At 43.3% G+C, this 26,890-nt stretch overlaps 1 protein-coding gene and 1 pseudogene across 1 annotated transcript in view; both read right to left on the minus strand.

Annotated features, from left to right (window-relative positions):
* The window catches only part of TBC1D9 (TBC1 domain family member 9), a 135,703-nt gene that overhangs the window by 17,355 nt on the left and 91,458 nt on the right, over positions 1-26,890 (minus strand). Inside the window, exons 10-15 of the mRNA XM_003820689.7 lie at positions 23,809-24,023; positions 21,485-21,602; positions 19,427-19,712; positions 18,997-19,126; positions 1,192-1,290; positions 948-1,016 (exon numbers count right to left, since the gene is read on the minus strand). Coding sequence (XP_003820737.1) covers positions 948-1,016; positions 1,192-1,290; positions 18,997-19,126; positions 19,427-19,712; positions 21,485-21,602; positions 23,809-24,023 — 917 coding nt within the window. The remainder of the gene's footprint in view (positions 1-947; positions 1,017-1,191; positions 1,291-18,996; positions 19,127-19,426; positions 19,713-21,484; positions 21,603-23,808; positions 24,024-26,890) is intronic.
* LOC130541462 (trinucleotide repeat-containing gene 18 protein-like) lies at positions 1,985-7,132 on the minus strand (annotated as a pseudogene).

Below are 26,890 nucleotides of genomic sequence, written 5' to 3' on the forward strand. Positions count from 1 at the left end.
TTTTATGTTCGTTTCTATTTCCTCCTGTACTATCTTTGCAATTCTCAAAACAGCCAAATTTAGTTCTGATGGTAATTAGGAATTGTGATGAAATTGGCACCTGCATAAAAGGCATATTTTAAACTTTTTTTCCTGTTGATTATCACATTTTAACCTCTGATGCTGATGATACCTATGACAAAAATATTTTTTTCCAAACGAAAAAATTGTACTTTGCTTTATTTATGACCATAATACTTTCTTATTAAGAATCAAGATTGGGGCCAGGTGTGGTGGCTCACACCTGTAATCCCAGCACTTTGGGAGGTCGAGGCAGAGGTCAGGAGTTCAAGACCAGCCTGGCCAACATGGTGAAACCTCATCTCTACTAAAAAAAAAAAAAGAAAAAAGAAAAATATAAAAGTTAGCTGGGTGTGGTGGTGTGCGCCCGTAATCCCAGCTGTACCTGGGCAACAGAGTGAGAGCAAGACTCCGTCTCAAAAAAGAATAAAAATAAAAAAATAAAGATTGGTAGGGGCTGAATTAGGAAAGGAAAATCACAGAAATTTAACCAATTATGCTTTTCCTTGGGCACTTAAACAACTTTATTCTAACTACATAAGGGTGTTTTTATAGCTTAACATAGGCAATCACAATTTGCAATAATTCAAGCAGAACTTAAACTTGATCACCATTGTTTTTAATAAGTATTATGAAGCAATAACCTATTTTTTTAGGTTCAAGTAAACAACTAGAATATTATATGGAGTGCAAGGTAACTAAAACATCAACTTAAATTGGTTATAAGAATGTTTATTTTCATATTAAGTACTCGAGTTTTGTACTCTCAGCTCTAGCTTCCTATTTATATTATCCCTTAATTTAACAGAAAAATCAAGAACTAACTGAATTATTAAGGTGAACTCCTTTACTCCTTTGAATGGGCATGAATTTACTTTGCAACTCACCTTGAAAAGAGCATAAAGTTCTTCCAGCTCATCAATGGTAAAGGAAGTTTCTGTCACAATGGTTCGTACCTATAAAAATATTAAGCAAAATGAATTTCACAAACTCAAAAAGTGGCATGCTGGGAAAATCCCTAATTTTTCCCTTTCAAATTGTTTTCAGTTCTGTCAGGCAGGAATCCACAGCCAGCAGGAGTGTGAAGAAGGAAGACGACAAAGGTTGCCTGCTACTTCTTAAAGGACTTACCACGTTGCGTTTCGTAGTATCCTCCAGCGTCTGGATCACTTTCAGTCTCTGTTTGAATCTCATCTGTTCAATCAAATCTGCCCGGATAGTTCCGAATTTCTGTAAAGGAGCAATATTGGTGTCTCTGAAAAAATCTCTTATAGCACACAATGTCCTGTCTGCAGAATGCCTGCAACACACTCTTGACACATGAAAGAAATGACTTCTCATATGACGGGCATCCTACAGTACACCTTTAGTTACTGTTTTAAAGCCACCGAGCAATCAGAAATAAATATCTGGAAATTCTCAGGCAGCTCAGCAGTTGAATTAAATTTCAGAGTCAAATGTATTTTCCTTAAGTCATCAAGTTTGTCAGGAAGGGCTAAATAAGGCTACTTGTGTATGAACAAATGCTTCAAAGAAAGAATCTTCTCAACTAGCAGAAAGGTCTAAGGCTAACAATTAGACTAGAAGATTGGAAGAAACCTCCAACCCTGTGTGAGGCTCCCTGCTCCTGACCAGTAGGTTCAAGAGCATTTGTCCATCTGGCCCAGAAATGCATGCTATGTGTCTCCTGATGGCAGACACTGTGAGCTAGCCATCTCTTCAAGCTCCTTCGTACCCCCTAAATGTTTGTTGTCAAAAGCCAAACCAGTCTTTCTATCTGAAGGCAGAGAAAGAATTTGTAAGATTTTATATATCTTAAGGATGCAAAAGAAAGACAAAGAAACCCTGGTTAAAGTATGAAGCTTAACCCATGGAAGCAGTGACTGCAATAGTTAAATATATTTGGAAACCAAAAAAGTATCTGAGACAGGTCTCAATCAGTTTAGAGGTTTATTTTGCCAAGGTTGAGGAAATGCCTGGGAAAGAGATGCAAGTCACAGTAGGCTATGTGGCTTGCACTTTTTCTAGGGAAGGTTTTTAGGACTTCAATATTTAAAGGGGAAAAGGGGCAAGAGGGGGAAGAAAGGGGAAAGGGAAAAAAGAGGGAGGGTATCACATGTTGTGTGAAAAGGTGGGGAAGAGGGAACAGTCAACTCTGTATTTGTCTGGCGCTCAGTAAATCTGCACTTTACATAAGATAAAATAAACAAACAGTAGAGGAAGATGACAAATATGACCTTATCTTAGGGTGGTGGGGTGGGGGGAGAGTAGGTGGGGGTGATTTCTAGTCTTCTGTGGTCTTGTACCTGTGAAGAGCTGTTAATTTACATTGTCAGGGTGAGGGAGGCCCCCTTGGGAGACAGGAGGCCTTCTGTCTTGCAGCTATCTGTCTAGGAACAAAAGGAAAGGCAGCTTTTTGCAAGACTCAATTTCCAAGCATAACTTTTCCCTTTGGCAAACTGAGTTTGGGGTCCTGAGATTTTGTTTTCCTTTCGCATATTTAAAGGATAAAGAAAAAGCTGACAAACAGCATCGAGTGTTGGTAAAGATATAGTGCAACCAAAACTCTTATATACTGCTGGTTGGAGTATCAGTTGCTACAACTGTTCTGGAAATCTGTCTGGCAGTATCTACTGACTGAACATTCTTATGATTCTCATATTCCACTACTAAGTATATAACCCCCCCAAGAAGCATATATATATGTGTGTGTGTATATACATATATGCTATATATATATAGATTTATTTTACTTTACCAAAAGACATATGCTAGAATATTAATAGTGACACTATTAACCAAAAGTCAGTAACCACTCAAATGCTCATGCACAGAATGGATAAAGAAATGGCAATATCATCACATAATCCACTATTTTGCAGCAATAAAAAGAACAATATATTTAAATCTTACAATCATAATACTAAGCAAAAAAAAAAAAAAAAAACAGAAGCAAAAGAGCATATTCCATGAGATTCCATTTGTATCAAGTTCAAAAGAAATCAAAGATAATCTACGCTTTTAGAAGTCTGGAGATTTATTAACCATGGTTGGATGGACAGTGATATGAAAGGGGCACAAGGGGCACTTCCAGGTTGCTAGTATGTTCTATCTTTTGATCTGAGTAAACAGTTACATGAGTGTATTAAAACAGAGGCTTTAAAAAGAGTGCCTTTGTGAGCCTTTGACCTCTTTATCAATACCTACTTCCCAGGAATTTGCAACCATTTTTATCACCTCCACTTTTTGTTTTATTGTTGTTGTTAAAAATGAACTCAGTATGTTTAATAAAGTTTGGTATTATCAAAATCGCAGTACAAACATCAAGTCACACGCCCACATGACAGAATTCCATTTATAAAATGTTTCTCGGGAAGCCCCCACTGGGCCCGTGCCCAAAGAGAGCCCGACCCCAGCCTGGGGTCTCTGGGTGGGCAGAAAAGGTGAGTATGGGGGTGGGGAGGAACTCGGGGTAGGGGGAGGAGGGCGGAGAGGAAGGAAAGTGGAGAAAAATGCAGACTCAGAAGCAGTCCATATAACAGCTCAAAAAGAGCTAGCCGGCGATATTATCACAACGATACAGTACAAATCAAAGCAAAAACAAAAATAATTTGGCCGATACAGCAGGCTACACTGCCAAGAACCCAGATGGCGGCCTTCCTGCGGCCATCCGCACGGGCCTCCTCACCCACCATCTCTCCCGTGCGCCCACTCGCTTCCTTCTCGCTCACTCGCAGGCACTCTCTCGCTAGGAAACACAGAAAGTATTTTGTGTTTGGAGATAGTAACCTTAGTCAAATGAATCCTCCGAAGAGTCGCTGAAGGAGGAATGCACCTTAGCCTCTCGAGGCAGCAAACAAAACCACTGCTTCCTGCTGGTGGCTGGCTTAGGTTTCAGAGTCCGGGAGGGGGCGGAGGAGGGGGTGTGTGCCAGGCCCTCTTGGTCAGCTAGGGGCCGCCAGCTGCCTTGCTGTCCTTTGCCACCATGCCACACAGGAGGGAAGGCATCAGTTTGGAGCTAGCCGGAGGGGCCTTGGGCGGGCCACTCTCCTTCAGGAATTCTTCGTCTTCCTCTGAGTCTGTATTGTAAGAGTAGCTGCTCACTTCGGAGGCAAACGCGGAATGGGCCGACTTGGGCTGGCCTCTGGCCTCGAACCCCACCCCTATCTTCCTGGCTTTGGCGGCCCTTTTGTGTTTACCTTCTCTGGAAGATTTCAGAGACAGGCCGGAGGCCTTTGGCCAGCACCTTCCTGTCCTTGCCCAGCAGGCTGTCATAAGGAGTTAAGTACTTGCTGCAGCCCCTGCCAGTTTTTGATTTCCCTCCAGCACTGTCTGAAAACTTGAAGGGTGACTTCAACTTGTCCTGCTTGGTGAGGGAGAGGGCCTTTGTCGAGCTTGCTTGCCAACTGCTCCTGGTCGCTGGCCATCTTCTTCTTCTTAATCTTCAGCTGACTTATGAAGTTAGACGAAGCCTCGTGTTCATCCCAAGTCTGGTTCCTCTCCCTGGCTTTCCCTGTTCCAGTGAGGGCATTGTGTTCCTCCTTGGGCCCTTTGTGTCTCTTCCTTATTCCTGCTCCCAGCTCATAGTCATCTGATGTCGGCAGAGATTTGCTGCTCAGCTTTCCGCTACTGTTGCAGTTCTTCCCCCTCTTGGGGGCGGGCGACAGGGCGCTCGGGGGCGTGGGTCTGTTTCCACGGCCTGCGTGCCAAGCTTCCATGGGACTCCTCGTGCCTGTCCTCGGAGTCCCGGCGCCGCTGCAGCTTCACCAGCTCATGCTGCTTCTCCTTGTACTGGTGCTGGACCTCGGCCCGCCACATTCTGAAGTCCAGTTCCAGGACGCCCATGTCCTCCACGGAGGACTTCATGGGGTACATCCGCTCCTCCTTCTTGCGCACCCAGCTGTACTTATTGTGGGCTTCAGCTCCCGTGGGAGCCGCAGGTTCTTGAGAGGGTCCCACCACGGGCCCATCCAGCACCTCCCTCAGCATGTGGCTGCCGGCTGCCAGCAGGCTCTCCAGTGAGGGCCGCGCCACCAGGGCCCGCTCCGCACCTCCCACCTTCTTGCTCCTCCCTCTCCAGCTCCAGCTCTGCGATCTCGCTCAGCAGGGTGATGCCGTGCAGAAAGCTCTGCTCCAAGACAAGGCTCTCGGCAGCTTCCAGCTTCTCCAAGGCCTGGACTCCAGTAGCACCTGGGGAGGGCAGAGGCCTGGCCTGGGGCAGCTCCATGGCCGCCTCCAGGGTGTTCATGCCAGCCAGTGGGTCTTCCAGGCCGGGCAGGAACTGCTCAGAGCTTGCCTCTTCCAGGTAGCAGGTGCTGCCGGGCACAGGCACGGCCTCCCGGGGCTCCAGTCTCGGGCACTCTCCCTCCCCGGCGGGCACGTCACAGTCTGACATTTCTAGGCTGGGCTGGGGCTCGCTCGGGGCCGCCTGGGCCAGGCCTTCCTCCGGCGCTGCCTCTGCCGCAGGAACCGCCACAGGCACCTCCACTGGCTCCTCCTTGGCCTCCACTAGCGTCTCGGGTGTCAGCTGCACCCCTAGGTCCAATGCGGCTGTGCAGGGTTCTGTCCGGCCCGGGGAATCCACGCGTGCTTCAGGCCCCTCCGCAAAGTCTGGGCACTCAGAGGGCTCGGTGCAGCACTGCCCGGTGGCACTCAGCGCCTGGGCCTCCAACGGGCCACCTCTGCATCCGCCTGCAGGGCTCGGGGTAGCCATGGTTTCCATGGCGGGCAGTGGCAGCGGCAACTCCAGAGGCGGCAGCTCGCGAGGCGCTCGTCCACATCCTCCACCTCCACCTTCGCCTCCCGTTCGGCCAGCGGCTCTTCCTCCGGGTCCTCCCGCAGCGGCTCTGGGATCTTGGAGGGGGACAGGAGGATGAGCTTGTCTTTGGGCGAGAGTGTCAGGCGCTTGGTCCCATCAGCTGGGAGCAGCACATCAGGGGCCAGGCCATCCGCATCGGCGGCCACTGTGGGCTGCCCCAGGAAAGGGTAGGGCCTCCCGTAGTGCGGTGGCAGGGCTTGGAACGGATACCTGGGCGGCATATCTGAGAACAAGGCCTGGAAAGTGCTGGGGGCTTCCTTATCCAACTCCAAGTCCTTCTTCTCGACCACGTTGTCGGGGGTCTCTTCCTTGCGGGTGATACCCGGGGTGGACAGCAGGGAGGGGGGAGGCGGGCTGGTGGGGTGGGAGCTAGGGGTAGCAGGGTAGGTGTAGGCAGGCGCCTTGGACACGTCCTCCAGCGGCTGGGATGACCTTGGCCTTCAGGGCGGCCACAGGGGACGCGAGGGGCGATGGCGGCGGGCTCACGGCCTTGCCATAGATGCTCGCAGGGCCGGCAGCCAGGCGGGGGGCTTTCGCAGCAGCATTCCAGGGCAAGCGGTGGCCAGGCCAGCCTTTCCCGCGGCTCCCAGGCCCCAGTTGCTCCACTTCTCCTCCATCTCTGCCTGGTACTCCTCTGCGCCTTCAGCCGCTCCAGCTGGGTGCTTCTTTGCAGTTCCAGGGCCTGGGCCGCCCGCTGCTGCAGGTACAGGAACTCCTGCGGCTGCAGGAAGTGCTGCAGCGAAAAGAGCTGCAACTGCTGGGCCTGGTGCAGGGGGCTGCGGCCTGGAGAGTACAGGGCGGGGCAAAGGGGCAGCACGGTGGCCCGCTCCATCAGCTCCGCAAAGTGAGGCAGGTGATCTCTGGGAATGACCAACAGCTGGCCCGACTGGGAGTCCCTGACAAACTGGTAGGGCGACAGCAGGGAGCCCCCAGGCTGGGTGGGAACGCAGGGGCCATGCCCTAGTGCAGAGATGGGGGTCCCAAGCCCTAGGAGTGTCCGGCAAGCCACATGGACATGCTGCCCGAGCAGGACAACCAGGGGTGCGTGGCCAGATGGGTTGCGGGGTCCACAGACCAGCAACCGGAGCCTGCCAGCACTGGGCCCCAGGTCACCAGGAGGTTGGGGTTCAGGCCTTTAGGAGCACAGCTGGTAGGGTGCACGTGGGCCAGGTCAGCCAGCTCCTTACTCTCTCTGAGCAGCTTCTCCTGATCTCAGTCCAGCCAGGCCCCCAGCAGCCATTACTCCTGGTGTCTGGCCCGGTGTCCACACAGTCCTCATCTGCTTGGCTGTGCTCTTTCACATTACTCAGTGACAGAGGGCGCTCTTGGTCTGCCAGCCCAGGCCCCAGCCAGCCACTGCTGCCACTATCCTTCTGCAATGCCCACAGGTGGGTGTCGCACTTCTGCTTCACCCTGGACACCAGAGCCCGCACATCCAAATGCCTTGGCACTCTCCGGCCTCTCTGGGTCCCGCTTCAGCTGCCGGCCCCTGCCCACTGCTATCACCTCCACTTTTAACTACCCCTAAGCCACTATCCTCTCTTGCAAGAGCCTCTATATACATCTCCGCGCTTCCTCCAGGCATGCATCATTATCTTCCCCCAGTAGTAAGAATGGTTCTAAAACCAGAGTCAGACAACACTCTTCCTTTGTTTAAAATTCCAGTGATTTTTCATCCTCTCTTGGGATAAAATTCCAAGGCCTCTAAGCCCTTCATGCTCTTTCCACCTTTCACAATGCCCTCTCTGACCAGCCACCACCAACCTCTTCTTACTCATTAGTTCTAGTGGTCTCTTCATGTCCCCCAAGTGCATCATGCAGGCTCCCTGCCAGCCACGGCCTGAGCACCAGCTGCTGGCTGCCCCCTCTGTGCTTCTCTCAGACAGCACTGTATTCGGTCCTCCATGGCATCTGTGTCTCTGCTAATTGTCATCTCACTAGAACAATAAACGCTCAGAGAAACAGTATGTCCCCACCCTTCACTGTGCCATGTTCCTTCTTACTTGAATTTCGCACCACTTTGCATTTGTTTTTGTTTGTTTGTTGGTTTGTTTTTGCTTAGTAAATCTATCACCACTTACTCTATGGCAGAGACTGTGTGACCAGGACATGAGCCGAGGACAGTGCTGATTCACATGTAAGTGCTCAACAAATATTTGCTGAACTTAGGGGGTCCTCATGATCATTCCAGGAAGTAAGTGCTCTTCCTATCCCCATTTCAGAGACAAAGAAATCGTAGTTTAGCCAAAATCATTAACTTGCCCAAGTCTATACAGCTGGTAAGCAGCAAAGCTAAGTTCAAACCCAGGTCGTCTGATTTGAGAACTCGTGCTCTTAGCTCCATCCCGGGGAAACTCCCTAGCACCTTACCTTTCTGACTTGCTGCGCAGCACAGTAGGCACCCAATAACTGGCTAGGGATGCCAGATTCAACGAATAAAAGCATAGGAAATACAGGATGCCCAGTTAAATTTGAATTTCAGGAAAACAATGAATACTTTTTTACTATAAGTATATCCCAATAAATATTAATTAATCCTGTATTTTTTTCTGACATCCCTATAAATAGCACCACTCTATAGATCAGTCTGTGTAGTGGACTCTAAACTATCCTATTTCCTAAGTTGGAGTTTACAGCAAAAAAGACTATGCCTTTCTAGTACCTTTTACTTTCTGTTTTGGAAGGACTAATCCAGGGAATTGAAAGGAATGACCCAGGCATTCCTTTCAGATAATCAGAGCAAAAGAGTACACTGACATCTCTGAATCTGCCCAGTCCATGTTCCACCAGCAATGTGGTGAGTGGGTCTCAACCTTACAAAAGCAGGATTTATGGAAGAAACTTCTTATCTCCAAGGAAGTGCCTTCCAAAGGTGGAATCAGATTCTTCTCAACAATGAAGATGCAATATTTATTTGCACTGAAAAGCTGGAATTCAAGAGTTAGTAGGGGCTGCCATTAATGATGAAAAGCAATCATATTTAATTCACTATGGGGTTTTATCTTTGGCTAGGAAAGAAAAACTTTCAAGGAAGGTAAGTCTTTTGACCCAAACAGAAAAGCAGTGAGCATCCATTGCAAATTACATGCCTACTGATGAAGAACTGGATTTATTACTTCAAACTGGGCCATAGGATGCCTGTGATCAATAAAAAACACTAGCTGTGAGACAGAAGGAAAGACAGTTTTATTGTACCTACAAATTGTTAGGGACATTAACATGCCATCTCATTTGCACCTTACAATAACTTTAGTGAGTCTAGACTGCTACCTCTGTTTTACGAATGGGCAAACCAAGGCTTGGAGAGGTTAATTAAGTCCCCCAGAGTTCCACAGTGGCTGAGCTGCAAGTGGTCTGAGGCTCAGATAAATAGCTCTGTAACTCCACCAACTACCATTCTATCATAGGCAGTAAGTTCTTCCTTGTCTCTGGGTTGAAAAGAATATAAATTTTGGAGCTAGACAAAATTTGATTCAAATTATTGTTCTTTGACTAATTACCTATGTGAGTGGGCAACTCAGTTGAGTCTTCTGACCCTGTTTCTTCCTCTATAAAATGAGACCCCAAAGCTGTCCTTGTAAAACTGTGTTGGAGATAAAGTTCCAATAATAGTAACTAATATTAAACATTGGCTTTGTAATCTTTTGCAGGGTGCCAAGCAAAAGAGCTATTTCCTCACAAGCCTGACATTCAAAGAGCCCCGTGTGTCTTAGATCTAATTAATATCAACTAGAAATGGATTCTGCTATTTGTTAGGCAGGGCCCCTTCCTCAGCCAGGACTCTGCAACTTGCCAGAAGACAGAACACAGTGGCCCTTCCCTCTGGAGCAAATGGTCCCAACCTAAATGTAAACCGTGGACTCCAAGTTCCTGCTTGGTTATTTCTGGAGGATTTGTAAAGGAATGTGAACAATTAGAATGACATGGGGGTCTCTCCCTCCCCCGACTTTGGGGGGGGTCTCTCCCTCCCCCGACTTTGGGAGGGGCTCTGCCAGAATTAAATGCTAAAAATAGGACAAACAAAACTTGGCTCAGTAAATGCTGCAGCCAACACTTCCCATTACCCAAAACAAAGACACAGGTGTGGATATAATACCTTCTCTCAGGCACCACATATTCCAGTTCCTTGAGAAGTGCTAGTTCACTAATATCACAATAATACTTGTTCCAGCAAACAGAATTTGTGCTGGAGGTGAGGGAGCCTACAATTATTTTAATTTTCTAAAATTTCCCTTCCTTAAACAATAAACACAATTATCCATCTTTGTTTATATCTCTTATCCAACTCAACTATTTTAAAAATTTTGTTTTGATGTAATCCAACTCAATTCTTATCTGAATGTTTCTGTGGCCTGTTTCTAATTTTTCAGTTTAATTTCTAACATCTTTATGAGCAGAAAGGCAGTTTTTTTTTGTTTTTTGTTTTTTTTTTTTTGAGACAGGGTCTTACTCTAGTGTCCAAGACGGAGTGCAGTGGCATGATCACGGCTCACTGCAGCCTCAACCTCCTAGGCTCAGATGATCCTCCCACCTCAGCCTCCCAAGTAGCTGGGACTACAGGCATGTGCCACTACGCCTGGCTAATTGTTGTATTTTTTGTAGAGATGGAGTCTCCCTATGTTGCCCAGACATGTCTCAAACTCCTGAGCTTAAGTGGTCTGCCCGCCTTGGCCTCCCAAAGTGCTGAGATTATAGATGTGAGCCATGGCACCTGGCCAGAAAGGCAATTTTCAAAGCAGACGGTACTTCTTTTTGTTGCTTTGCCCCTGTGGGTACTGATACCAACCAACAAATAGGTGTGTGGCCCTTCATTTCATACCACCTTCCCCCATCCTGCCTGCAGATGTTCCCTTTCTCTCCCCCAGACTTAGAACAAGGAGCAAGTAGCTCAGATAAAGCAATGAGGTGGAGATGAGTCTGTCTCAAGTTTATGTTCTCTGGCTCCTCCCACCCCACCATCATTCCTGAGCGGAACAAGAGTTCCCCTGCCCAGGCTGGGCAGTGTTTCTGTGATTTACTTTATCCTTCAAAGCTTACCCTATGTTACCGGGAAGACAAGGATGGATGAAGAACAGATACAGATTTTTAAAAGAGACTGACCACAATGTCAAGCTCAATCAAGTTCAATCAGCCCTTCCTTTCTAAATCCTCCAAAGAGAACTTGAAATATTTAAATGTTACAGCTTAAAAAACACCCAGCAAAGCAACAACAAAGCTCAATGTAGGCCAGAGGGCCACGGAATGATGTGAATGAGTCTGCCCACCACAGGGGAATTTACTGAAATAAAAAGAAGGCATTGGTTCTAATATGCAAAGTCTATGGCTTATTTCTATTTTAAAATAAAACTAGGTCATCAAACTATGCTCAAAATGCCTCTTCGGTGTTTCTGAATTTGTGGGGTTGTTTTCCCAGTATGCAGAATGGGGTTCACTACTGTTAGCAGAAGGCTGAGCATCAGTGACACCTGAGACATTCCTTGATCAGAAAAAACTCCAAATACTTAAGATAGTAAATGAAGCTTTGCCTTGGATGACTGGGTGAGAGAGAGGAGAAATTGATGGAATGTGAGGCTTTAGGTATAGAAAAGCCTAACATTACAGGAGGCAGAGCCCAAGAGACAAGAGAGGGATTCTCACACACAGGGAGCTTCGAAGGAGCAGCCCCACACGCTCCCCCTTGACTTCTATGGGGGTGGCGTCTGTCTGCACCTGTGTACTTATGTGTTAGGTGGGGAGTAGATGTTCAGGAGGGCAGAAGAGGAGGGTGAGGGGGGCAGAGGAGGCAGGAGATGATAAGAAGAAACAAGGATATGAATTCAGGGAAGAAAACTCTGGTGGAGTCCCATGTTCATTGAATGGGTGGCCCTTTCTAGGGTACTCTGATCTCTAAAGAGTCTCAAGCCATGACTATATTCCCATCAGGGAACACCCTCATAACTCTGCCAGAAGTGGGCCCATGTTTTATATTTGAATACAGTATTTATATTTTATGTAAAAATATATCATTTAATATTTTATGCTTCTTTAGGTGCCATGTCTTTTGAGATCTTTTGTCTACCAGAAAGGGCTAGAGAAACAGTTGTCACATAAATATGGAAATTACAAAAAACATTTAGTTTCAATATTCCATGTAAACTATTAGCTGTTGTGTGAACATGCTGCTGATTAAATTACAAAAAATAACTCTAAGCACAGTGCCCAGTATCACTATATTTTTACCTAGAATTTATTTTGAAAGTTGCTGTAAAGCAGAAATCATGAACAGGCAGCCAGTAGGCTAGAAAGTCCATGATGCATATTGTTTGGCCCAGGGCGTATTATAAAAAACAGTAACCTTCAAATAAAATAAAGAGTTCCAACTTCTCTTGAAAAATTAAAAGTTCTGGCAGCAATGGTTCCTTGCCTCAGGTAGTAAAGAGACTGTCAACTCTAGCAGGCTCCAGCTGTCTAGTTCCATAAGCCCACCCTTTCCTACCACCTTCACTCCCTACCCCATTGTTAAGTGCCTTGATGAGCGACGCCACAGTCATGTGAATTTGTAATTCTTCTCTAGAGTATTTTCTTTTACTTTTTCCTTTTTTGAGATGGAGTTTCTCTCTTGTTGCCCAACCTGGAGTGCAATGGCGAGATCTTGGCTCACTGTAATCTCCGCCTCCCAAGTTCAATCGATTCTCTTGCCTCAGCCTCCCGAGTAGCTGGGATTACAGGCGCCCATCACCATGCCTGGCTGATTTTTTGTATTTTTAGTAGAGATGGGGTTTTGCCACGTTGGCCAGGTTGGCTTCCAACTCCTGACCTCAGGTGATCCACCCGCCTTGGCCTCCCAAAGTGCTGGGATTACAGGAGTGAGCCACCACGCCTGGCCTCTATTTTCTTTATATATACACCAATAATGTGAAGTTCAGCCTCTATAAAGGAGACATGCTTTTGACACCTGGACATTGTAGAAAGGGCACAGTTTCATAGCCACATGTAGCAAGTGGGACACATAGCAAGTCCCAGATTTCATATAAATTTTATAAAAACTGATGGCCCTCATCTTCTTCATCAGCAATATAGGGAAAATAATTCCTACCTCTTTGGAATGGTGTAAGAATTTTATGCACACATAGGTAAAACAATTAGTATGGTAGCTTTTATTATTCCCAGCATTGATGATAAGACAAAGAGGAAGATGAAGAGGATAGAAAAAACACGTTTCAAAATCAGCAAAACCTGGCTAGGCACAGTGGCTCACGCCTATAATCCCAGCACTTTGGGAGGCCAAGGCAGGCAGATCACTTGAGCTCATCAGATAAGCCTGGCCAACATGGTGAAACCCTGTCTCCACAAAAAAGACAAAAATTAGCCAGGTGTAGTGGTGCACACCTGCAGTACCAGCTACTCAGGAGGCTGAGCTGGAAGGATGGCTTGAGCCTGGGAGGTAGAGGTTGGAGTGAGCCGAGATGGCACCACTGCACTCCAGCCTAGGTGATAGGGCCAGACCTTGTCTCAGTAACAACAAAACAATCTCAAAACTTGCTAATGTTATAACTGAGGTTCCATTAACAACGGGTGAGAACTAACTTATAGGTCCACATTTTCTTTTGAGGTATAAACAAACTTATAAAAATTAAACTTAAAATTCAAAGCTATGGATTAGCAAAAAATGCCATGCCGAAACTCGCCTTATCTGTTAGAGACACATAATGAAGAATTTATCTGTTAGAGATACATTCTTTTACAGGTGAAATAATACACTGTCTGGAGTTTGCTTTAAGTTACTTCAGGAAAAAAAGAAAAAAAGGTGGGGAGGAGTAATAAAACAAAGATCAGAAAAATGTTGATAATTGTTGGGACTGGATGATGGGTTAAAGGAAATGTATTATGTTATCCTTTTGGCTCATACTGGGCTTGAAAATATCTAGTGCTGATAATGTATCCCCAGGGCTGAGCATGATACCTGGCATAAGAAAGGTGCTTATACAATCTTAAATAAAGATTTCCTTGGTTGGGCACGGTGGCTTATGCCTGTAATCTTAGGACTTTGGGAGGCTGAGGTGGATGGATCACTTAAGGTCAAGAGTTTGAGATCAACCTAGCCAACTTGGTGAAACCCCATCTCTACCAAAAATACCAAAAAATTAGCCAGCCTTGGTGGTGCACGCCTGTAGTTTCAGCTACTTGGGAGGCTGAGACATGAGAATCACATGAACCCCGGAGGTGGAGGTTGCAGTGAGCCAAGATCAAGCCACTATACTCCAGCCTGGGTGACAGAGGGAGACCCCGTCTCAAATAAAATTAAAAAAAAAAAGATTTTGTTAATACATGAATAGACAAATGCTGTTTCTTGCATCTCCTGGGTCTTTCCCATATACAACCACACTATCATTTTTGCTTGTCTATTCCTTCAGCTCTCCCCCTCCTCCAATTTGTTGCACAGGAAGCAGAGATAATGTATTTCAAGAAGAATGTTCTTCAGTCTCCAGTGGCTGTTAGATGCCTTCCAAGTCAATTAGTGATTTCAAGACTCCCTACTAACCAGCTCCACTGGACCAGTTGACCTCATGACCGTCGGTACATCCATAATTCCATCTCTCTTCTAATCCAAATAAAGTCCCTTGGTCCTGGCTTTAATGCAAGGGAGCTCTTCCTTGGATACTGGCTGCCACTTTCTAGCTGTGCAGCTTGGAACAACTAGCTCAACCTCTCTTAACTTACATTTTCACCTTAAAATGCATTAACATTTACATGGCAGAGCTGTCTACAAGGCACCCAGCACCTTGCCCCACACATGGCAGGCTCTCGATGAGTAATAGCTATTATAGTAATCATTAATAAGCCAGAGACACATTACTCTAAGCTTTCATAAATGCCTATCCATCTTCACAGATTGTGCCTTCTGTTTTATTAGCCACATCCTTTCCCTGCTTAACACTTTTCAGACTAAACACACTGGGCTGGGTCATCTCGAACATGAAGCAGCTCTGTGGTAGCTGTGTACCCACTTTAAGGCCTATTAACATCCTCTTGTGCCTTCCAGGAGGGGCATCTCAGTCTATGAATCAAACTTTAAGATTGGGACTTTGTCTTCTACTTCTATATTACTCTGCTCAAAGTGCAGGGCTTCACACAAGGGTCTACACAGAAGAAAACTGGAGTCTCATACCACTTACACAATTCCTTTCAACAGAGGCTTAGGGGGACTTATAATGAGTGAGATTTTCCCCACGAGGTATTTATGAAGCGAAGTTATCAATATCAGACTAATTTCTAGCAACCTAGGGAGCCCTTAACTAAATTTCAAAAGATGAATGTGCTTTCAGGATTTCTTTCCTATGTTTCAGTTGTCACGGCTAATTATCTTGAAGAACAGAAAGAAATGCATTGTGTACCTTAGAACACTCAGGTGTCATGCCTGAGCCCAAACCAGATTCTTACCCACATCAGTGATTAGCCCCATTCTGCATCAAGCGCAGTGAATCTCAACCCTCACCGGACATTTGGAATCACCTGGGAAACTTTTTAAAATATATGTACTCTTGGGCTTCAAGCCTACATTCAGATTTAATTGGTCTGGGATGGAGCCTAGAAGTTTATGTTTTTAAAAGCTTAGCTTAAAAAAAAATTAAGTGATGTAATGCACAGGCAGGATTGAAAACCACCAATTTAATGGTTAGGAGGGAAAAAAACGATCAGCAAGAGTTCGTCGTGTTCTCTTTAAGTTGATCTACAAGGCATTAGAGAGCCACTGGAAACATAAGCAGAGTAGTGACACTTAAGCAGAGAAGAGAAAACAAAAACCTAGTTATCACGCACTGAAAGACCTGGTAATATAGGCACTGATATAAATTAAAAGGATTGTCTTTCCAGGCAGAGGAAGGGAACTGCGGCTTTGTCCTGTGATAGGATGTCTGGCAGCCTGAGGGCCACCATTAGGGATCAGCCCAAGAAGACGTAAATGGAAATCAGCTGTGGGCCTTGTCTCAATTTCTTTGCTTTCCCTTTAAAAATGGGCAAAATGCTGACTTCAGCATGAAGCTAGCTTATCTGCTGTTGAGAAAAAAGCTGAGTTGCCACATACTAAGCTTTAATACTGTTAGGAATAACGCTCAAAACCCTAAGGAAATTGAACACTTGAACAAAAGATTCTTAGCAAAGCAATTTTACTTCTGCACAGAGGGGTGCCTCCTTGGCCAGTTGCCATGAGAGCACACCTGAACAAAGGGCATGAGAGCCTTTATTCCTGACGCCAAGTCCTGCCCCTGTACCCTTTCCCCATTGGCTGGGGTCGGGTTGTACAATCTAATCCCAGTTGGCTAAACATTTGATTTTTTTAGATAGGGTGGGTACGTAAAAGAAAGTAGAGAGAAAGGGGAAGGGGGTGTCTGTAATGAGCTAGAAAGTTAGTCCTCTTTCCAGATAAGGAAAGGAATGTGAGCTGGTACTGATAATGCTTGGTACTGAGGCATGCCTAGGCATCTAACAAAGGCAAAAAGGAAAAAGGAGAAAAAGAAGAAAGGGGTGGGGGGATACTACGAATTAAAGAATAAAAGATTGATCAGATTATTTGAAGAGAAACCCCATTATATCCCATAAAACCTTGGTCCAGAATTCTTTTAACAATAAAGGTCTGAGGATTCCTTTAGAAAAGCAACCCATAGATAGAAAAGCTCTTGCTTACATCATACAGTACTATTCCAAATGGGGAGATGATTTTTTTAAATGCATATGGAAATAGTTTTGGAGACAGTAAGGTGAAACATTCATTCTTTATCTCTAATAGTGGAAACATAAATTGAGACATCCTTCATGGAAATTAGACAGTGTGTGCCAATAGCTTGATCATTCTTTTTTTTAATCTAATTTTTTAAATCCAAACTTTTAATGTAAATTCATTTCTAGGATTCTAAGACAATAATCAGAGATGTGATATTTGGGTACAAGTTTATCTTAGAATGCTATATAATACTGAAAATTTGGAAGAAATCGAAGTAAATGTCTAACAAAAGGGAACTAGGTAAATAAATTTTGTTACCTCATTAAAGCAGAATACAATTTAGTAAAATCACGCCTTCATATAATATTTAATATATTAGGGAATGCTCATGGTATACATAGAAAATGACAGAGCAGTATTTAGAAGGACTTTTTTTTAAAGTGTATGTTGTAAGTAGAAAAACATACTTAAGGGAAATGTAAAACGCTTATAGGATACAATTTATTTTTTTCTTCCTATTTCCCTACAATTTCTAAAATGAACATGTATTGCTTTTATGATTCTAAAACAAAGTATTTTGCTTTCAATATATATGGAGTTTCAATGAAGATTTAAAAAAATAATTACCAGTCTTTCTCTTATTATGAGTTAAGGACACACATTTCTGAAAAGATTTCTATATCCATAGCAATTTTTTTAAAAGCACTAAATTTTTTACTTTAAGAGAGACTTTCTGATCTCACTCCATTCCTCACTATTTGTCTCTTATCCACTTTGTTGCTAGCTGGAATACTGACAATCACCAATCAAAATCACAAAACACCTGTAGAGAGCATAGTGTGCTCAGCAGAATACTCAGGCTTTCTCAGTGATGATTTCTATAAAAGTTCAGAGAATCAAGGATCAGGAAATGAAGAAACCATCAAGTGTTCTGAGCACTTGGGGCCCCACAAACCACCAGGTGTTAAGGGGGAAAGTGGCACTGTGGTTCCTTCACCCCAAAAAGCATATTAGTTCTGTTGTGAGATAGAGCGGCAGATCAGGCTGATTCCAGGGTCATCATGGACAAGAAAGCATCCTCCCCCATCCAAGCCAAGCAATTTTAGAGGAATCCTAGGACTCTGGTCTACTCTGGGCTATACAGGCTATACTAAGTGTCTCAGACTATCTACTTCAAAGAAGCCCTAAGTACTTAGCATGGGAACAGAAAGCAAATTGATTTGTGAAGGTCAGCCTCCCCATCCCTACTCTCAACAGCCCCTACTTAATCTACAAAGAGTTCAATCTGAGCTGCTACTAGATCAGGCTTCAGGATGTGAATGGTAAAGCACTGGAGAGCCACAGCTTGTCTTGCCATGTGCTACTATGGTATTAGACCCATCAAGACATCCAGGCTCCATTCAGTGTCCATCTCTGGAGGCCAAAGCTGTCAGCTAGCACAGAACTACTTACTTCTGGCCAGTAGTTCTCACTGTAGAAGGAATGTAGAAGTAGTTCTCAATGTAGAAGGAAGCAGGTAAGCCTATAGTCCCAATGTTTTTATTCCCTCTAAAACTCATGTTGAAAATTAATCCCCATTGCAACAGTGTTGGAAAGTGGGGTCTAATAGGAGGTATTTAGTGTGGAGTCCTAATTAGGGAAAAGGAGTCGGGCTGGCAAGACCCAGGGAAAGCAAAATAAATAAATATATAAATAAATAATCAAAACAGATAAGCTATAAGTCTGCCCTTTTTCATGATCCAGAACACATAGATCTCCTGTGCAAATAACTCATAATCTTCCTGCGCCCAGCTATCACCAGACCCTGGGCTGACAGAAAAATGCAAGTTAGCTCACTACAACCTCAGCGTTACCAGTACTGCACAAAGCCCTCTCCAGCACACAGCACAAGAACCATCCTATAAAATCCCCAGCAAGGCTTTGTCTCTTTGCAGTTAACTCCTCTCTTGCTAACTTGCCCATTGCATCCTTGCAATGTATTTTCATGCTTTCCTTAATAAATCTGCTTTTCTTTACTTACAACTGTCTTGGTAAATTCTTCCTACTACCCTCCTGATACCAGCCTCAGATAGTTGCCAATCACCTGCAACATTTAGGTCATGAAGACTCTGCCTTCACAAATGGATTAATGGCACTATAAAAAGGTCTTATGAGTGTGGGTTCTCTCTCTTCTGCCAGTGAAGACGTGGTATTTCTCCCCTCCGGAGGACACTGCATGCAAGGTGCCATCTTGGAAGCAGAAAGGCCAGGACCTAACCTGCCAATGCCTTGATTTGGGGCGTCCCAAAGTCTAGAACTGAGAAATAAATATCTGTTCTTTGCCCAGTCTGTGGTATTCTGTTATAGCAGCACAAAACAGGCAGTAGTGGAAGTGTGGAATGCATGGTTAAACCCTGCTCAGCCAGGAAACAAGACCTACCTCGTAGGAAGTTCTGATGAGTCTAAAGATGTCTACCTCAGGGTAAGGTTCCACATCATCGCTGAGCAAGGAGTGGAGGTGAGGAATGGGAGGCAGTGTGCTGTCTTTATTGGTCACACTGTCTAAATACCTGGAAGAAGAATGCATCAGAAGTCACAGGAGAAGAAACTGGAATCCTCCCATTATAATTCTCCAATCATTTTCTGCAAGTTCTACATTTTAAAACAAAGGACTAGAGTTTCTTTAAAGATGGAAAGAGAGAAAGAAATTCTGTTAATTTCTAAAGAAAAAGCATATGAAAATAAATCCTCAGCCACAGGAAGAAGCGGGCATTATGATCACCATCAAATCAGTTAAGACTCATGAAATGAAGAGAAAGCATGAGGAAGAAAACCGGAGATGGTTTTCAAAGTTAGACTTAGTACAATACCTTCCCAAAACGGTCATGGCCTCTCCATCATCCTTGCAGTTCAACAGTTTGTCCACATTTGCATCCAGCACAGCTAGGGCCAACTGGAATATCACTTTAATTCCTTCATAGAAGAAACAGTCAACAACCACAACTGCACTCTCAAAAGGCATCACACTGAGAAATAGTGTGAGGAACCAAGACAGGGAGATGGTGGAAATCACGCCCAGGTCTTGCATGCAGTCGTACAGCTGTGGGACGTAGTCTCGTGCTAGCTCCTCAAAGACACCTTGGTCCACCAGTGCACCTGTGGCAGCAATGTATACAAAAAGGCGCAGCTTAGCCAACTACACAGTGTAACTAAAGAATCCATTCAAACAACTTGACTGCTAGCACAGGACTCTGTTCCTTTCTGCTGACTGTTCTGCTGTGACTGTTACTAGACCAAGGTGTCAACACAGCTCAGTCACCAGATTAGTTCTGGCTGCATCTTCTCTTTCTGGGCTCTTCCTGTCCTGTTTTCCCTTCCAAAAAAGAACAATCACATGACAATTATAAGGGTTGTTGAGAAAGCCAGTTTATAAGGTTTTCGTGACATACAATTAGTTATTTTGTTGGCAACATAATGTTTGGTTTGGTATGAGATATACATCCAAGTACAGTCATGCATCACTTAACAATGGAGACATGAGAAATGGGTTGTCAGGTAAATCTGTCATGTGAACATCTTTGAGAGTACTCACACAAACCTAGACGGTAGAGCCTTACTACCCACCTAGGCTATATGGTATAGCCTATTGCTCCTAGGCTCCAAACCTGTATAGCATGTTACTGTACTAAATACTGTAGGCAACTATAACATAATGGTAAACAGTTGTGTATCAAAATATAGAAATGATACAGTAAATATACAGTATTATAATCTAATGGGACATCTGTTGTATATGCAGTCCTTCCTCAGCCAGAACATCAACACATGACTACAGTTCCAAATGTACATCTAAGCAGCTTAGCTGGCAAACTCTTATTAATTAAAACAAATAATAATAATCCCAGCACTTTGGGAGGCTGAGGCAGGCGGATCACCTGAGGTCAGGAGTTCGAGACCAGCCTGGCTAACATGGTGAAACCCTATCTCTACTGAAAATACAAAAATTAGCCAGGCATGGTGGTGGGAGTCTGTATAGTCCCAGCTACTCAAAGACTGAGGCAGGAGAATCACTTGAACCTGGGAGGCGGAGGTTGTAGTGAGCCAAATTCACACCACTGTACTCCAACCTGGGCGACAGAGCAAGATGGTCTCAAAAAAAAAAAAAAAATCACACTTCTGGATGCATGGTGCCCACATATTAATCATTTTTTAAAACAATTACTTTTTAAAAAAACTTAAAAGCATTCCTGTTGTACACATTCATGATCAATGTAAGGACATTTTTGATAATATTTTCAATAATCAAATTCATGTGCAAATGTTTAGAAATATAGAAAGAACACAAGAAGCATAAACAATATACCGTACGACCCAAGCAATGAAAAGCTTGTCCTGCTAAAATGAATCACTGATATTTGAGAGAACTACAAGGAGTAACAGCAGTAATTTAAATCCTCAAAACAGGTGTTTGCTTTGCAATAAAACCAGTCCTGAAAAATACCTTAGAAACCTAGCTTTCAATAAACCTCTATATTCTATTTTTTCCACCCCAGATAGCCTTTTTTTGGCAACACCTCTGTATTTCATAGGTTCCCATCCTCTTTATTAATTTTTTTTATCAAATCTCTTTGTGTTAATGGTGCACATACCTGGTGTAGCTCTCACATGTCAGAGTGACACACACACATGAAATATTTTCTAAAATAATTTCTGGAGCAGGCATATGTGTATAGTCCCTTAAATTCCATGGGGCTCCTTTGTATACAACCTATATTTATTCAACCTCTCTCATTTCCATTTTGAAAAACTGGAGTAGTCTGAAACTCTTTTGGCTTATGGTGACCAGAAATAGTGTTCTGGCTGGCACCTCTCTAAAAGCATCTTCTTGACGAGACATAGGTTGAAATGTTAAATGCATCTCCACTTACCCACAACTCTGGTGTTGTAGTAATCTGGGAGCATGCGCTCACACAAAGCCACAAGCAGCCAGAAAGCTTCCTCCTCTTTGGCATAAAGCAGCAGCACTGAAGTGACAATATTCATGGCCTAAAAAAGTGAAAGAGGATGTCATCAAATACAGTTGAAAATATAAGCAATTCTGTTAGCATATTAAAATTACTCAGTTATTCTCACAAGGGCTGGCAAACCTTTTCTGTGAAAGGCGAGATAAATATGTTTAGGCTTTGGAGGCTTTACACATAGTCTCTGTCATATATTCTTCTGAGTTTTGTTTTATGACCCTGTAAAAACATAAAAACCTGAGTCCTTGAACCAGTAAGTGTGCAGGGTCTTCCTTAACACCAATATTCACCAGACAGAGCCCCGAACTCATGCTGGCAAACCCCTATTCCAAAAATTTGCCCAAAGGCTATTTCACAAAGCTTTTAACCTGCTAAAATCTCTCAATGTTCTTAATCCTTAATTCAGTGAGGTAAACATTTCCTTTGTAACTTTCCATAATGGTTTCTATAATCAGGTACACATGGCTCCAGGCTCTCCTCAGAGAACAACGAAACCTTTCAGACTTGGAGTCCTCACCCAACATTTCCATCTGGAGAGAGATGGTAGTGATAACTGAGAGTGATTTAAATTCTAAAGTAACTGTACTTTATTAAAAGATATTATCAGATACCTCATAACCACTCTAGACTCAACTACTTTAATAGTCTTCTTAATTAAAAAGAGGAAGATCAAAAGGTAAATATGAACTTTATCATATTAGAGGCCAACTACCTCCTGTACTTCTTTTGATCTCCCAGAAACCGGTAACTGTTCATCAGGCTTCTACGATATAATTTCAAAAAAGGTATTTTGGTTTAATAGGCTCTTTCTTGTAAGTCTTACTCATTATGTTCCCAAGTGACATCATCATGGAAATTCCACTTGAGAATTAACCTGCTGATCCTATACACAATGATGGTCCCTGCCAGTTCCTTAGTCATTCAGCGGAGATAGGTTTTTTTAGGGGTCTACCTAGTAACAGGCTCTGGACTAGGTATTGGAGGATGGGGGACACAGTGGTGATATCTTGCAGGTCCTAAATGCTAGTGTTAGATAAAACAAAGATGAAAAGGTTAACTAGTCTATGTGGGGGGTTATTTAAATTGAAAGTTATAAAAAGGTAAAATAATGCAGTAGAGGGAGACTAACGTGTGCATGTACGTGCACTTGTGTGTTGAAGTAGGAGTTCAGCCTCTTTTAGCGTTTGCTGGATGGTCAGGGAAGGCCTCTACGATGATATAGCCTTTGATTCTTTTTTTTTTTTTTTTTTAATTTGAGACGGAGTCTTGCTCTGTCACCCAGGCTGGAGTGCAGTGGTATGATCTCGGCTCATTGCAAGCTCCACCTCCCGGGTTCAGGCCATTCTCCTGCCTCAGCCTCCCAAGTAGCTCCCAAAATACAAAAAATTAGCCTCCCTGAGCCGCCACCACGCCCGGCTAATTTTTTGTATTTTTAGTAGAGATGGTGTTTCACCGTGTTAGCCAGGATGGTCTCGATCTCCTGACCTCGTGATCCTCCGGCCTCGGCTTCCCAAAGTGTTGGGATTACGGGCGTGAGCCACCGCACCTGGCCGATATAGCCTTTGATTCTAAGGTCACGTTATTTTGGAGCTTCCCAAATGTTGGCATCTATACCAGTACAAGAGATGACTTTTGTTGGTATGTAGGCAACTTTTCTTAATACTAAGTTAAGCACTTATTTTAATGTGTATTAAGACATAACCCTAGCATATAAAAGCTCTATTCAAGGACATTATTACTTAAGAGGATGCAAAGTAGCAACACTGTGGCGAACCACAGTGACAGGCCCGGTGCTGAGGATGCCCTCTCTTACTCCAGGGTGGGATGAAGGTTGAGGCAGACAGTGATCAGAAGGATCTTCTCCAGGTCACCTAGCTACACAGTGGTGAATGCAGGAAGGTCTCCTCCACTCAGTGCAGTGGTTCTCAACCCAGGATGATTCTGCCTCTCAGACATCTGGCAATATCTAGAGACATTTTTGGTTGTTACAACTGGGGATTTTCTACCAGCATCTAGTGGTAGGGGCCAGGGATGTTACTAAACATTCTACAAAGCATAGAACAGCCCATACAACAAAGAGTTAACAGTCCAGAGTGTCAACAGTGCCAAGGTTGAGAGGCCCTGGTAAAGTGATAGTTCTGTTAACCATAAACCTTCCTTCCCACTATTTGCTGCCAAATGAATAGAAATTTTATTTTATTTTTTTAGCAAAAACCACCTGTGACATTTACCTGGCAATACCCTATGTTGGGATTTCGAAAAGCATAAGCTGTTAAGACTCTCCTTAGTGCAGCAATGCCCATTTCATTCTGAAAAGCTGGGTGTTCTGGAAGGGAGCGGTGTAAATCCCTCTCAATCTCCTCCGTGGCGAGATTATACTTCCCCATGGACTTCTCCACTAGGTCTTCATAGTACCCAGGATGTGTGGCCTTCTCATTGATGGCACCTGAGATATATCCAACAGATACAATATCAAAAACGTGAGAGCTCTGCCTTTTGGTTTGCAACTACAGCTTATGATTGAACCGCTTTACTTTCCTACCTCTCAAAGGAAACTTGCAAGAGAAGGTGAAATCACAGATGTGGTATGTTGCAATCGTGGCTAGATTGGTGAATTTGCCTGTGGCCTCCTTCCCTCTTTCAGCTCCATAGTAGGCTGGCTACTTAAAAAGTTTCCTAAGGTAGAGGTTCCCAAGCTACAAAACCATGCTCTGAGGAACTCCCACAGACAGTCCTGAAGGGCTGCTTAGGAGCACAGGTGGGGAGGTCATCATAACAAGCCAGGCTGAGGCTTCACCTTCTCATCACTCTCTTCAACCCCAGCAGCTTTGCTTTTATTTTATTGTGGTTTCATTAAGATTTCACTTGAAAAAGGAGGTTCTGTCTCTCAAAATAAGTCTGAAAACTGCCTGCTAACGTGTTAGCTCTGAAGGGTTTAATAGCCATATTGAAGAGAAGGTGGAGATACTTGGTGGAGTTTTTCAAATTGCAGAGTGGTAAGAGTATTCCTAGCAGTGGTGAGTCATCATTGTTGATGGAAGTTCCTCAGGTGTTGGGGATGGGGATGGAGGGTTATACTGAGAATCATCCATTTGAGATACTTACAGTTTAGGATTCTTCAAGACAGAAAAACCCTATATGCAAGTATCTACCTCTCAATCTAAATTTTAATTACATTCCTGTTGGGAAGACTGAATATTCACATGCAGAAGAATGAAAATGAACTCTTTTTTTATCCCATGTACCAAAATTAATGCAAAATGGATTAAAGTTTTAACACAATTCCTGAAACCATAAAACTAGTAGAAGAAAATATAGAAAGAAAATGCTTCTTGACACTGATATGGCAATTATTTTCTGGATGTGACACCAATAGCACAGGCAGCAAAAGCAAAAATCAGACAAGTGGGATGGCATCAAACTAAAAAGCTCTGCACAGCAAAGGAAGCAATCAAGAAGCAACTTAATGGAAGAAAATATCTGCAAACCATATGTCTGATAAGGGGTCAATATACAAAATATATAATGAACTCACAGAACTCAATAGCCTAAACCAAACAACCTGATTTTAAAATGGGCAAAGGAAATGAATAGACAGTTCTCAAAAGAAGGTATACAAATCACCAACAGGTGTATTTAAAGGTGTTCAACATCACTAATCATCAGGGAAATGCAAATCAAAACTACAATGAAATACCACCTCATACCTGTCAGAATGGCTATGATAAAAAAGACAAAAGATAACAAGTGTCAGCAAGGATGTGGAGAAAAGGGAACCCTTGTACACTGTTGGTGGGAATGTAAATTGCTACAGCCATTATAGAAAACAGTATAGAGATTCCTTAAACTAAAAATAGAGCTACCTTATGATCCAGTAATCCCACTCTAAGCATATATCCAAAAGAAGTGAAATCAGTATCCTGAAGAAATATCTGCACTCCTATGTTTATTGCAGCATTTTCACAATAGCCAAGATATAGAAACAATCTAAATACCCATTAAGAGATGAATGGATAAAGAAAATGGGGCATATATACAAAATGGGATACTATATTCAGCCTATAAGAGGGGAAGTCCTATCATTTTTGATAACATGGTTGAACCCAGAAGACATTATGCTAAGTGAAATAAGCCAGGCACAGAAAGACAAGCAATACATGTTCTCAGTTGTATGTGGAATCTAATATAGTCAAACTCATAGAAACAGAGAGTAGAATGGTGATTACCAGGAGCTAAGGAAGGGGAAAAATGGAGAGATGTTGGTCAAAGGGTATAGAGCTTCAGTTATAAGAAATGAAAATGTTCTGAAGATCTAATGTAATACTGTATTGTATACTTGAAATTTGCTAAGAGGGTAGATCTTAAGTGTTCTCTCACCAAACTCTCCCCACCAAAAAAAAAAAAAAAAAAACAAGAAAAAAAGACAAAAAGAAAAAATCATGGGAACAATGTGAGGTAATAGATATGGTAAACTAGCTCAATTATAGTAATCATTTCACAATGTATATGAAATCATCAAATTAATACACCTTAAATATATATAATTTTTATTGTCAATTATACCTCAACAATGCATGAATGAGTTCATGAAGGCTGCAGGATACAAGATCAATACACAAAATCTATAGGCTAGCAATGAATAATCTGAAAATGAAAGTAAGAAAATAATTCCCTTTACCATAGCATCAAAAAGAATAAAATATTTCGGAATAAATATAACAAAACACATGTAAGAGTTGCACACTGCAAGCTACAAAATATTGCTAAAAGAAATTGACAAAGACTTAAATAAAAGACATCCTGTGTTTATGGGTTGGAAGACTTAATGTTGTTAAGATAGAAAAACTCCCAAACTGATCTACAGATTCAACACAATACCTATCAAAATCCCATCTGTCCTTTTTGCAAAAATTGGCTAGCTGGTCCTAAAATTCATATGCAACTTCAAGAGACTCAAAAAAGGACAAGAAAATTGGAGGACTCACACTTCCCAATTTTAAAACTTACTGCAAAGCTACAGTAAGCAAGACAGTGCAGTACTGGCATAAAGATAGACATACAGATCAATGGACTAGATTTAAGAGTCCAGAAATAAATCCTAACATTTAAGGTCTATTAATTTTTAACAAGGGTGCTAAGACAATTCAATGGGGGAAAGAATAGTATTTTCAACAAATGGTGCTGGGACAACTAGATATCCATACGGAAAAGAATGAATTAGATGGTCACCTTCATCTCACACCACATAAAAAATTAACTCAAGGCTGGGTGCAGTGGCTCACGCCTGTAATCTCAACACTTTGACAGGCCAAG

The sequence above is a fragment of the Pan paniscus genome, chromosome 3 (genome assembly GCF_029289425.2).
Source record: "Pan paniscus chromosome 3, NHGRI_mPanPan1-v2.0_pri, whole genome shotgun sequence".
In the NCBI taxonomy this organism is placed as follows: Eukaryota; Metazoa; Chordata; class Mammalia; order Primates; family Hominidae; genus Pan; species Pan paniscus.